Source organism: Hemiscyllium ocellatum, chromosome 7 (genome assembly GCF_020745735.1).
Source record: "Hemiscyllium ocellatum isolate sHemOce1 chromosome 7, sHemOce1.pat.X.cur, whole genome shotgun sequence".
Lineage (NCBI taxonomy): Eukaryota > Metazoa > Chordata > Chondrichthyes > Orectolobiformes > Hemiscylliidae > Hemiscyllium > Hemiscyllium ocellatum.
In genome coordinates this window covers 96,103,692-96,118,077 of record NC_083407.1, presented here as the reverse complement: position 1 = coordinate 96,118,077, position 14,386 = coordinate 96,103,692, and the positions used below count along the sequence as shown (strand labels likewise).

Genomic DNA, 14,386 nt, shown 5'->3' with positions numbered 1-14,386 from the left:
TAATGGCTAAATTCCCACTTGTTAGATATGAACATCACCTGGCACTTGTGTGATGTGAATGTTACTTGCCATTTGTCAGCCTAATTCTGAGTACTGTGCAGACCTTGTTGCATTTGCATCTGGACTGCTTCAGTATTCAAGGAGTCATGAACAGTGCTGAACATTGTGTAGTCATCAACAATCATCCCCGTTTCTGAGCTTATGATGGACAAATTTTCATTGAGTCAGCAGCTAAAGATGATTGGACCGAGAACCCGGTCCTGGGGCTGTGTCCTAGAGCTGAGACGATTGATGTCCAAAAACCACAGTCACCTCCTTTATGCCAGCTATGAATGCAACCAGTAGAGAATGTTTCTCTGATTTCCACTGATTCCAGTTTTTCCAAGGCTCCTTACTGCTGGACTAGGTCAAAAGCAGCCCTGAGTTCAAGGCCATTCAGTCTTAGCAGAGGCAATAGAGGTAGTGGGTGACCCCAGTGAGTGAAGAGGAAACGAAGAGGGCTGGAAAAGGTAATAGTTCGGGAGGGTGAGGTGGATGGGAGCCATTGAATGGAAATTACGGAACACTGCAAGTTGTAATCCATGCGCTTTGGTGAGATGAGTGCACTATGGCAGAGTTAGAATGAGATGTGGCCCTGTAAACACAAGGTAAAAAAAGATGGTGGCCTTTACTCTTGCAGAGTTCTGCATATCATTGACATTTTTCCTGCACTCCTAGGCAACCAGCTTTACCTTGAACTGTTCTGGGCTGCTATCTGGGTCCAGGTCTGGCTTTGTCTGGTGGCAGGGCCGCCTGTGGTGGTCAGCTAGAAAATGGACAGCCCTCCTCTCCACCACCTCAACCACCAGCATCTCCAGGTGTCTGCCTATAAAGCAGGGTGTGATCCTTCCTTTTTGTGCCACACGGTCGAGCTCGGTGTAAACACTGGAATGTTATAGCAGTGGCAACCACTTACACCTCTCCCTCTGTATAATTCTAAAGAAGGGCTTTGAAGAGCTCGGTTGCATAATTAATGAGGTGACGAGCAGATCACTGAATGTAGAAAGTTACTGGCACCATGAATCTCTCAAAACACATGAACTGCAAATGGGAAAACTCAGTGCACACTGTCCATATTTTTCAACTTGCACTGAAAAAGTCAAACACAACAATGCCAAAACTCAAAAATGATCACAACCATTTATAAATTGCTGTAATTTTTCCAGATTTGGTGTTCTTGCATTTGACCTGAAGAGTGCAATCAAATAACTTTGTTAAATGCCTTTCTTTTGGCTACCTTCTTAGAAATTTTGTACGTTTCAATAAAATCAACTTCAAATCTTCTAAACTCCAAAGAATATAGATTTAGATTATTTAAACAGTCTGGTGAACTTCTTTTGCACTTCTTCTAAGGCAGGTATATGTTTCCTTCGGTAATGAAATCAAAACTGTGCACAGTACTCCTGGTGTGACTCAGCAAGGAGAAAGTGAGGACTGCAGATGCTGGAGACAGAATCAATAATTGTGCTGCTGAAAAAGCACAACCAATCAGGCAGCATCCAAGGAGCAGGAGAGTCGACGTCTCGAGCATATGAAGAGCTTATGCTCAATGTTGACTCTCCTGCTCCTCAGATGCTGCCTGACCGGCTGTGCTTTATCAGCACCACACTTTGTGACACAGCAAGGTCCTATCACTGAGGCTTATTTACTCTTATACTTTAATTGCTTTGCAATAAATACGGAGAAAGTGAGGACTGCAGATGCTGGAGATCAGAGCTGAAAAATGTGTTGCTGGAAAGGCGCAGGTCAGGCAGCATCCATGGAGCAGGAGAATCAACATTTCGGGCATAAGCCCTTCTTCAGGAATGAGGAAGGTGTGCCAGGCAGGCTAAGATAAAAGGTAGGGAGGAGGGACTTGGGGAGGGGCGTTGGGAATGCGAAAGGTGGAAGGAGGTTAAGGTGAGGGTGATAGGCTGGAGAGGGGGTGGGGGCGGAGAGGTCGGGAAGAAGATTGCAGGTCAAGAAGGTGGTGCTTTTCTTTTTGCGGGTCAAAATAAATAAACACACCAACTGCTGCCTTTGTTGCTCGCTGAAGCTGCATATTCACTTCTGTGACAAGGATACTCACGTCCTCTGACTACTAACGTTTCACTGTACCTCACCATACAAATATTATTCCATTTTTTAATGTTTCCTGCCAAAGTGAAAAACATTACATTTCTCCACATATGTTTCATCTGCTAATTTCTTTACACATTTAAACTATTTGTGTTCCTTTGTAGCTTCTTTCTATCCTCATGGCCTACTTTCCCATCAAACTTGTATACCAACAAATGTAATCAGTCTTCTCAACCAAGCCTTTATTAAAGTGTAAAAAGCTGAGGCCCAGAACTGACCCTTGTGGCACCCAATTAGTTGTTGCCTGAAAGGCTAAAAATTACTTTAGTTTTACATTCTGGTTTCTATTCATTAATCATACACTACATTCACTAGTTATCTCTCATCTACTCTGCTTATTACACCTGCAAAAAAAAAAGCAGGATTTGTAAAACACAATTTCTTTTCCAGAAAGCACTGCCCACTCTGTCTAATCATTTGAACTTCTAAATGCCCTGTTTCCACATCGGTAATAATAACTCTAGCACTGCTAATGATATCAGGTTGACTAACTTGTATCTTTCAATATTTTTCTCTCTCTCCTTTCTTGAATAATTGGATTATCATAGAATTGCAACTGTGCAGGAGGAGACTGTTCGACTCATTACATGCACCAGACCTCTGAACAAACATTATGGTTCAGTCTTATTCACTAACCTTGAATTTTGTGTCTACTTTAGTTTTCATTCCCCAACACCTTCTGGAATGCCTCAATGGAACGTGCCTCCACAATATGTCCAGCCTGTGCATTTTAAACCATAGCAGGTTGCTATGCGATAAAGATTCTTTTAAATCACCTCACGTTTGCTTGTTTTTACACACTACCTTATATCTTAGCTCTCTTGTTCTCAATCCTCTTATGAGAATGAACAATTCTTCCCTATCTGTTCTGTTCAGACCCTTCATACTTTTGAAGCGTTGTACCAAAATCTCCACTTAGTTTTCTCCTCTCCAAGGGAAACAGATTGGAGAAATTGGGACTGTCTTCATAACTGAAGTTTCTCATCCATGGAATATTCTCGTAAACCTCTTCTGCACTCTTTCCAAAGTGTTCACATCCTTTCCTTATGGTGTGGTTCCCAGAACTGTATATGATACTCCAGTTGAGGTCTAACTACTCCCTCATACGAGTTCAGCATAATCCCTTTCTCCTGTACACTATTAACTCAGTTCATAAAGCCTAGTGTATCACATGCTTTAATGTACAGAGAGCAGTTAATAATGTCTGCTAACTACCAAACTGCAAGGATCTTTCTAAAATCCGAGATCTAATGAGGATTAAAACCACTGCAGCCACTACTTCTGTCACCACCTTTCTTAAAATCCTAGGATGTAGGCCATTGGGTCCAAGGAATTTTTTGACTTTAGGTCACTTTAAATTCTTCAGTTATATTTCTTCATTTGTTTCTCGCAATTTGGTTTTTGTTCTGACTTTGTCACAGACATATGCGAATCATTTATTTAATGCCTATTCTTCCTTTCCTAAATTATAAAATCTTCCCAATCTTCAGACAATATTGGCAGCTTCTACAAATCTCTTCCTCTGCCTCCTGGTGCTTATCCTTGGCCTCACCTTTTGATCCCTTTAATGAAAAAGTCATAAATCTTCATTCCCTCTAAAACCTACACAATTTTCTGTACTTAAAGTACAAAGGTGTAATCAGCAGCTAGCTAGAATAGTTACAAAGTAAAAGCCCATGGTTCCAAGCGAAAGTGGTAAACTGGACTGAAAATTGGCTTAACAGTACGAAGCAAAAATCAATAGATGCTTGTGACAGGTTGTAGTAGGGTTCTGCAATGCTCAGTATTGTCTCTTACATTTTGTCATGTATAATTGATGATTTAGACTTAAACAGAGATGCCAGGATTAAGACATTCGCAAAGCATTCAGAAATTGGCTACATGTTGATTATGTGGAAGGGAGTTGTGAACAGGCAAAACATACCAATGGAATGGTCAAATGGGCAGAAGAGAGCAAAATGGAATTCAATCCAGAGATATGAGATGTTGTGCATCTGGATAGGAGCAAAGAAAAGACAAGGGAATACACAATAAATGTTGGACACTGAGGAGAGGGACCTTGGATCACATGTCCATGGAAGCCTTAAAGAAGTAAACTAGGTAGATAAGACAGTCAAAAAACTATGTCAAAGTTTTCCTCTACTTGCTCAGAGTCATAGAGATATACAGCATGGAAACAGACACTTCAGTCCAACTCATCCATGCCGAACAGATAACCCAGACAAATCTAGTTCCATTTGCCAGTACTTGGCCCATATCCCTCTACACCATTCCTATTCGTATATACATCCAAATGCTTTTTAAATGTTGTAATTATACCAGCCTCCTCTGGCAGCTCATTCCATACATGCACCACCCTCTGCATGAAAATGTTGCCCCTTAAGTCCCTTTTAAATCTTTCCCCTCTCATCTTAAGCCTATGCCCTCTAGTTTTTGCCTCCCCAATGCTGGGGAAAAGACCTTGTCTATTTATCCTAGCCAGGTCTCTCATGATTTTATAATCCTCTATAAGATCACTCCTTAGCCTCCAAAGCTCTAGGGAAAACAGTCCCAGCCTATTCAGCCTCTGCCTATAACTGTCCAATTCTGGCAACATCCTTGTAAATCTTTTCTGAGCCCTTTCAAGTTTCACAACACCTTTCCTATAGCATGGAGACCAGAATTAGATGCAGTATTCCAAAAGTGGCCGAAGCAATGTCCTGTACAGCCACAACATAACCTCTCAATAAAGGCAAGCATACCAAATGCCTTCTTCACTGTACTATCTACTGCAACTCCACTTTCAAGGAATTATGAACCCGCACCCCACAGTCTCTTTGTTCAGCAACACTCCCTAGGACCTTACCATTAAGTGAACAGTACTAGATTTTGAAAAGAAACAGGAAGTTTCCTAGTGCGAGCATAAAAGCATGGAGGTTATGCTTAGACTACTACAGTATGTAGAAACGTTAGGTCACATTAACAGTACTGCCATATCTGATCACATATTACAGGATGGTTGCAATTACATTCGAGTATCTAGAAGGGATGCTTTATGGGATGCTATCAGGACTGGAAAGTTTTAGGTCTCTATCAGGACTGGAAATTTTTAGCTTTGAAGGAAAGCATGGATTTAAGGTGATTGATAGAAAGATTAGATGACACTGGAGGCAGAAACTCCCATTGTATTTGAATATGAGATTAGATTCCCCACAGTGTGGAAATAGGCCCTTCAGCCCAACCAGTCCACACTGACGCTCTGAAGAATAACCCACCCAGACCCATGTCCCTCTGACTAATGCATCTAACACCATGGGCAATTTAACATGGCCAATTCACCTGACCTGCACAACTGTGGGAGGAAACTGGAGCACCTGGAGGAAACCCACGCAGACACAAGGAGAATGTGCAAGCTCCACACAGACAGTCGCCCGAGCTGGAATCGAACCTGGGACACTGGTGCTGTGAGGCAGCAGTGCTAACCACTGTGACACCATGCTGCCTCAACAGGTACTAGACTTATTCTAATCTACAAAAGTAGTGGACCAAGAGTTGGAAAATAAGCTTTGGCTGGATGGTTCTTTCTGGTTGGCACAGACATGGTGGGTTGAATGGCCTCATATGCCACTCTATGATTCTACAGAATCTCTACAACCATTCTGAGATTTCTCCTTAGGTGACTGACTAACAGTAACTTTTGACTCAAGTCAGTCATAGTCAAGCTTTGTCCTAAAACAACCTAAATGAGAATGTTAGGGATGAGAATTTGAAGGAGAAAGCTAGGACTGCAGATGCTGTAGATCAGAGTTGATAGTGTGGTGCTGGAAAAGCACAGCAGGTCAGGCAGCATCCGAGGAGCAGAAGAATCGATGTTTCGGGCCCTTCATTAGGAATGAGAATTTGAAGCTAAGTCTTTTAGTTGACAGTAGATACTTCAATGCTATTGAATCTAATTACCTAGAAAGTATTTTAAAATAAAAAAAATATCACACTTAGTATTTGACTAAACACTTAATTATTGGATTTTGACTGTTCTTTAACTTCTACATGAAATATATGAAAATATTAATTATTTAAGATTCCCTTTGAATAAGTAAATCCAACTCAATAAATCAAACACAATTGACAATAATGTCATAACCTTTACTGAATATGTTGAAGTCTCACCTAAATGCAGTCAAATATTCAGCATCTCCCATTGGTGGATCCAGACCTCCAGTCCAGGCCATGTTGAGATTAAATCCAATTCCTGCACCGGTCCCAACCTGAAGCCCCAAAACCAGGAAAATGTTAAACAAAGGAAGTGCCTTTCTATTTTAAATTCAATTTTAAATGTTTAAATTATATCACTGTTCCAAACAACATTGGAAAAGAGATCATTTGCAAAATGATGTACTTTATACCTGATCTCGTCTGTTTATCATTCCTGCAAATATTTTCTTGTTCTATTATGCTACATTATGATTCAGTATAAAGAATACACACATTTGCTTTCTGAAGGAATAATATTTTTATGCAATTTAAAAATATGCTCAATCAGTACATAGTTAAAGGATGTAAAAAAAACTCATTCTAAACAAAGCCGAACTACAACTTCCTTCATAGGACAGCCAATATGATTGCATTTATAACAATTTGAAAATATATACTGTCATGTTTTCTCTATTACTCAATTATCAAGAAATTCAATTATAATGTAATGTATATGTAAAATTAAATTAATTTTTAGATTTTATGATTCATTCTTACTCTTAAAGGGCATGAATTGAGACTTCCTTTGATATAAAATATTAACTGCAATCTGAATTACTTGCCTCATCTGGGGCTCCACTACCAGGGAAGAAGTTGCCATCATCATAGCGATGCAATGAAATGTACAACACGTTGGGGTCACTGTAGAATGCCTGCTGTGTTCCATTGCCATGGTGCACGTCCTGTTGTACAATTTTAGACAGCAAATTGATGGTCAGGTTTGAGAAGTAAAATTCCAGATTTCTTTTTAAATCTGGATCAGAGTTAATTTGTGTCTAAAATATCGCTCATGCCATTGAGTGTAGGAGTTAGGATGTCATATTGTGGTTATACAGGACACTGAGGCCACATTTGGAGTACTGTCTACAGTTCTGGTTGCCCTGTTCTCGGAAGGATTTATTAAATTGCAAGGGGTTCAGAAAAGATTTACAAGAATGTAACTGGGACTGGAGGGTAAGAATGATAAAGAGAGGCTGGATAAACTGGGACTTTCTTTACTGGAGCGTCAAAGTCTGAGGGGTGACCTTATAGAGGTTTATAAAATCTTGAAGGAGCATAGATAAGGTGAATAGCATATTTCTTTTTCTTAGGTTGGGAAGTTCAACACTAGAGGGAGTAATTTTAAGGTGAGAGGAGAATGATCTAAAAAGGAGGAGAGGCAACTTTTTTCACACAGAGGATGGTTTATATGTGGGATGAACTGCCAGAGGACGTGATGCATGCAGGTGCAGTTACAACATTTAAAAGGTAGATACATGAATGGGAAAGGGTTAGAGGGATATAGCCAGACACAAGCAAATGTGACTAGATTAGTTTAGAAAACTTCCTCGACATGGACGAGTTGGGTCTATTTCCATGCTGTGTAAAATTGCTTCAACACCATTTCTTCCTGATGGCAAGCCCAACAGTTGTATTAAATAGATTATACAAAACATTTATTTGCTTCAAACATGGATCTTACTTTCTAATTATTTTCTCCAAACAATACAAACAAATGACCGTGCCTTAGTTCTCTGGTAAACCTGCTTCTGAATTATCTAGGGTAAACTTCAAACCAAAAATCCTTCTCTCTTGCAGAAATTTATACTCAATATAGCCTGAGTAAATCTAGTATTCATCATGTAGTGATGTGGACAGATCCAAGTGTTTTGCGGCTCTACAATGAAGCACTATATTAAGACAGCACAGCACTAGTACTGGCAGTCACCACAGTAATATCCAACAAGGTAAAACTTTTTTGACAAATAAAAACAATCTATTGATTTACTGGACTTGATATGACTGACGTTAGAGCACTAGTTTAATAGTTTGCATGTACTCAACCATTGTTTATTACAATTGACCAAATAGTCTAAATAATTCTATGTTTAGCATCAAATGCACATTTCACCAGTAAACTTGCCTTGATGCATATGAATTCAATTTTAAACTTGTATGAAATCACTTTAGTATTAATGAGAAATGGTATGACAATGGGAGCAAATTTCACCTGGTGGTGATCAGGTGGAGTGATTTGCCACTTGTTGAGATCTGTGTGATTAAAATTAGTGAGTTCTACAATGGGCTGTACGAGAATAACACCCTGGGAAAGTATGTGGATGTTGGAAATTGGAATTAAAAGCATAACATGCTAGAAAAGTTCAATATATCTATAAGAGAAACCATATATATTTCAGGTCAAGGTGACCTTTCATCAGAATGATGATGTGAAACATTAACTGTTTCTCTTTATAGATGCTGCCTGAAATAATTCTTTTATTACAAAGAATGAATGAATTAATAATTTATGTCTTGAAATTCATTTTGATTCTTTTAATAGAATCAGAGTTACAAAGTTGGTTACCAAGTCAAATAAGAAATTGAATACAAAAATACTAATTTTCCACTTGTGCTTCTTCTCATCTTTCCTTTATCATTCAGCCCAACTCTAATATCATCAGGCATAGCAGTTGGCCTAAGCCAGATCCATCTCTTGCTCTTGCCACATACTTTGTTTTGTATTTTCACCTTAACCCCAGGGTGTTATTCCAGTGGACCCCATTGTAGAACTCACTAATTTTAATCACACTGATCTCAACAAGTGGCAAATCACCCCACCAGATCACCACCAGGTGAAATTTGCTCCTATAAACGTTTGTGACTGGGCAATGGAACATATGGGGGAAAGCAGGCAGCAACACTTAAATATGTTCACTTCCTTTTGAAGTGAATGTACCATAGCCAAGTTTCCAGATGACACAATAGTTGGAAGGGCAAGTGATGAGACAAAGACAAAAAGGCAGAGGGATACAGACAGGTGAAGCAAGCAGGCACAAACTTGGCATACAGAATACAATATGGGATAATGTAAGGTGGAATAGAGGTGGTGAATATTATTTATTAGAAAACTACAGAAAGCAACAGAACAGATGGATTTGAGAGCCCTTGACCATAATGATAATCATGAAGCAGAAAGAGTTCAGCGGGCAATAGGAAAGGCAAATACAATGTTGACCTTTATTTCAATGGGAATGGAGTATAAGATTAGGGAGGTTATGCTAAAAGTATAGTTTATATTAAAACTAAAAGTATACTAGTCAGAACACACCTAGAATACTGTGAAGAGTTTTGGGCCCCCTATCTAAGGAAAGATTATACTGACATTGGAGGCAGTCCAGAGGAAATTCACCAGGCTGATACCAGGTATGGAGGGATGGCTTTCTGAGAATAGAATGAATGGTTTGGGCCTGTACTCATTGGAATTTAGATGAATGAGAAGTGACCTTATTGAAACAAACAAAATTCTTCAGGTACTTGACAGGGCAGGTGTGGAAAGGTTGTTTCCTCTTGTCATAGAATCTGGCATCAGAGGACATTAGCTCAGAATAAGGGGTTGCACATTTAAGTCAGGGATGAGGAGGTATTTCTTCTGTCAGGGGCAGTAAATCTTTGGAATTCTTTACCACAGGGTGTTCTTGTGGTTGGATCATTAAGTACATTTCAAGGCTGAGGTGGTCAGATTTTTAATCAGTAAGGGAATCAAGGATTATAGGGAAGGCCAGGAAGATGGAGATGAGGATTATCAGGTCAGCTATGATCTCAGTGAATGGTGGAGCAGACTTAATGGACTGAATGGCCTATTTCTGCTTCTATATCTTATGGTCTCTTATTTCTTTCCCTCATCTTTTCTCACCTCAGAAATCATAGTTCTTCACTGCTCCACTATTCTGTCAAGGGAAGGCATGCTCAAATTGAAATCTGTGGCATAGTTTGCTGACTTAATTAGAATATGAACAAAAAATGATTCCGAACTCAACAGAAGATCAGCATTAATTACAAACTTAAACAGCAATTAAAATATTTTAAAAGCTGCAACTAAAATGGTCAAATGAGATCAACATACTGTAACACCAAAAGATATGCCCCGAAATAAGAATATGCTGCAGTATTGGATTTAAATTAAAGAAGGGTTGGAAAGCAGAATAAGAAATAACTTTCCCTTTATGTGTGCCTTGCTTTGGTGGTTTACTCACCCAGTCCACTATAAGGATTTTGCTGACATTCAACCTCTGCTGGAGGAGTTTAGTAGCAATGGCCACAGAATTGAAGTAGCAGAATCCCCTGGAGATAAGAGAAGTGGGAAAGAGGAGGAAAAAAAGGGAAATGGTTAATAGCAATGTTCCTGATTCTAATCATCTGCATTCTTTCACTCATTTATCATCAGAGGGAAAAGCACAGTAGGGACAAATTTTCACCAGCTTTTGTTCTGAACCTCATATGTTACCAATTACATACAAACTACTCCAGAAAAGCAGGTGACTATTTTTAAAATCTAGTTAATAGATTTGGACATTGTTGGTGAGGCCCACATTTATTGCCCATCCCTAATTGCATTTAAGGTGGTGGTGCTGAGCAAGGTTCTTGAACTATTGCAGTTCATACACTATGTATTTTCACAATGCTGTTGTGTAAGTAATAGAGTTTTGTTCTCACTGGGGAGGACTTACATTGGTGTGCTCTCTTCTGCATGGTGTCCAGGAGGCCTTACAACTGCAAATCCATTCTGCAAAACACCATCATTTATATAATTCAGTACAAGGTACAATTTGCACGGATGCACTGGTACTTTCAATCAAATCTGGCATTTAAATACAGAGCAGAACATCAAATAACAGATTTTACTACTTATATTGAGCTCTTCTAACATTTCAATAGGTCATGACAATAACTAAGAGATCAGCAAAAGAGAACAGAAATTTGCAGATTTGATCAGAGTTAAGTTAGATGCTTTTAAATGGAGGAACAGTAGGGTTGGTACACTCCACTTCAGTAAATGTCAGCCATTTGGGCAATACATTGGAGGGCAAGTGGTATGCATGTAAACCTAGCAAGTCTCTTCAGGAAAAGAGCAAGATAAGGGACGAAATAATTTGTCTCAAACATAATTACTCTCATTATTTAAATGCATAGAAGAGTTGATAAAATGCTTCAGCTTAATTATGAGAAAAAATGGTTAACTGAGGTCCAGTGCCTCAGCAAAAACAGGAGCACAATTTCCAATTAAAATGAAGATTCAGAGAAAAATGGTACAAGTTGGAGAAAAATGAGTCTATTCCAAATTAACCAAAGTTATAAAAGAAATTTCCAAATTCCTCAAATTCAGTAGTCAATTGTTAACAATTAACAATCCAGAAGTCTGGATTAATAATGCAAACACTGTGGGTTCAAATCATGGCAGGCTGACAAATCTGCATATGCTTAAAACAAAACTGACATCAATACAAGTGGAACAAAGCTTACCTGGTCAGGCCTACATATAACTTCAGTCCTACACCAATGTGGGTGACAATTTTTTATACTTCTTTGAAGTGGTTTAGCTAGCTACTTAGTTTTCAGGGAAAATTGAAGTGGGCTTTAATGTACAAAATGGGGTGCAAAATTAACTTTCATCCATTTTAGGCAACTAGCCAAGACTAATTTTCTTTATTATGTCAATGGAGCAATTCGCTAAGACTCAATAATGGTGCACAAAAACTTCAATTATAATATTAATACGCATTCAGAAAGATAAAGAAAAACAATCTTACGATCACCGCAATTTAGCTCATAGAGTAATAACATGTTTTTTTAAAAAATGGATGCACTGCAAGGTGTAGATTTCTTAGTTATAGATGGATTTCTGAAATTCCTTTCACTTAGCAACATAACCTTACTTTGTCAGAGTCAAGTTACGTTAGATAATGGTGCCAGCTGTAGGATAAGTAAACTTATTTTTTAAAAAACTTATTGCGATTCAGAAAATGTTGCATAATCCTTCTGGCTTGAAAAGAAATTCACAAAAAAAAATTATCCCTCTGACATGTTGGTGAATGACTAGAGTTCATGCATTGAAAATTACTGACAAGGATTTAGAAGACAGGACATCTTTTTTCTCTCAGATTTTTTGGGGTCTACCTGCAAAGGTGTAGATAGCTGATTCTTAAAAATAATTTGAAAATACAGTTGTATAGCTACCTGAGGATAAAGAACTTCAAAGCAGAGGTGAGCATGATTGCTCCTTCAAAGAACAAGCACAAACAGGACAGACCTGATGGGTTCCTTCTGTGCTGGATCTTTCTGTGATTCTATGTCTAAAGAGAATTTTCCATTACAGTGACTACACTTCAGAAGTATTTATTTGCTGTGAAGTACTTTGAGATGTCCTTTAGACAAAAAAGGTGCTGTATAAATTCAAGCAAAGTCAATCATTTTGCTCTTTTACAGTATATTACAGGTGGATCTGTAACAATCCTAACTTTGATTCTGATCTTGCCAAAATAAATTATGTGCATCAACAATCACAGGCCTGGTCAAGGCTATTCCATATTGCAAGCTGCATGCTTTGTTAAGTGACAGAAAGCAATGAATACATTTATATAGTACCTTTTATGAAATTACAACAACCTAAATTGCTTTATAGGTAATTATGTACAGTTACTCATGTAATGTAGAAAACACAACAGCCAATTTTCACACACTGTCCCACAAATAAAGTGATAATGATCAGAACTGGTTTTTAGGCATTTGCCAAGGGATAAACATTAGCAGTATAATGGGGGGTTGGGGGCAATTCGAGTGTTCTTTTTGAATCGTGTCATGGAATCGCTTACACCAACATGAGGGGGCAGACAGGACATTAAGTTAATGACTCACTTAAATAATCTCCAATAGGACAATGCTGCCTTGTCCTGCTCTAAGTGTTATCATGGATTATTTGCGCAAATATTTGGAGTGGGGCCTGAACTCACCAGACCCGTTACAGAATGTTACCACTAAGCCATAGTTAACACAAACATCCTAAATTATCAAGAACAAGAAAGGATGCAAAAGTAATTTGAACTGGATTATGAAAAACATTATTATTAAGAATTTGTTAATGCTTTTATTCATTGTCCTGGCTCCAATGGCATAATTTTCTTCATCCAGGTGAACTTCCCTTTACCTAGTTGACAGTTATTATTTCAACGATGAAAAAGACTTACCTTTAATTCCTTAGTCGCCACTTTGAAAACAAGTTCAATCACACATCCCACTGCTAAGCGTGCAGCACTGGATGAATGTATCTCATTCCAAATTGTATCACTGTCAACCTAACAATCAAAAAAACTCTTATTAAATGGTATTATACATAATACTGGTCCTTCTGATTTGTTTTGGACAATGCTTCCCTTAAAGTACAGTTAACAATTAATAGAATACAGTGGTTATATAAAAATAGTTAGGATATCAGAGCTGTACATAATAGTGTGCATGGTGCTCAGGTATCCAGCGTGAGGCTCCTTCCAAAAGGGTTTGAAACAAGCATTCAACACATAAAATCTAAAATTTAGTATGGTAAATGTGCAAGCCAAGATTTTAACCTAAAAACTGTAAAGCTTGTACTTACAATAACAAGGAATAATACTATTGATATTTAATTGTAAAATGCAATAATGGCAGCTCTGACTGGATAAAAGGATGTGGTTCTTCCAGACGAAGAGCTGATGCGCGAAACATCGACTCTCCTGCTCTTCGGATATTGCCTGACCAGCTGTGCTTTTCCAGCACCACATTCTTCAACTTTGACTGGATAGCAAGATAATTTTGTTCCCGCACCTCTTCAATAATAAGTGATTATAAAGTAATTGAATAATTTGGCGTTGAGAAATTAAATGAAACTTCAACCTATGCTAAAGTAGTACTGAAATCCATTAGCAAATATCTTTTGTGTAGAACGCATATATGGTACATCAAATGAAAAATCAATTATCCTAGGGAAAAAGGTTGCATATGCACGCAAACAGAAATATCCTGTAATGGGGGAAACTTGCTATTTATGGCAGTTAGTCTAATACCATTCATTTGTTTCAAGCCAACAACTGTTTGAATTAACATGAACGGCTTGATGGTGTAATTTCACTGTAAGGTATAGACTCAGTGGGTTGAATAGCCTTCTTTTGTGCAATAATGATATAATACATTGCAATTTTATTTTCCAAAG

The 14,386-nt window shown here is 38.3% G+C and overlaps 1 protein-coding gene across 13 annotated transcripts in view; it reads right to left on the bottom strand.

The window, feature by feature from the left end:
* hdac4 (histone deacetylase 4) overlaps positions 1-14,386 on the bottom strand; it is a 494,585-nt gene that overhangs the window by 41,995 nt on the left and 438,204 nt on the right. For all 13 annotated transcript variants that reach the window (XM_060827518.1, XM_060827517.1, XM_060827519.1 and 10 more), the window contains 5 exons: positions 13,389-13,496; positions 10,875-10,930; positions 10,401-10,488; positions 6,951-7,070; positions 6,304-6,401 (listed from right to left, as the gene is read on the bottom strand). In XM_060827518.1, coding sequence (XP_060683501.1) covers positions 6,304-6,401; positions 6,951-7,070; positions 10,401-10,488; positions 10,875-10,930; positions 13,389-13,496 — 470 coding nt within the window. The remainder of the gene's footprint in view (positions 1-6,303; positions 6,402-6,950; positions 7,071-10,400; positions 10,489-10,874; positions 10,931-13,388; positions 13,497-14,386) is intronic.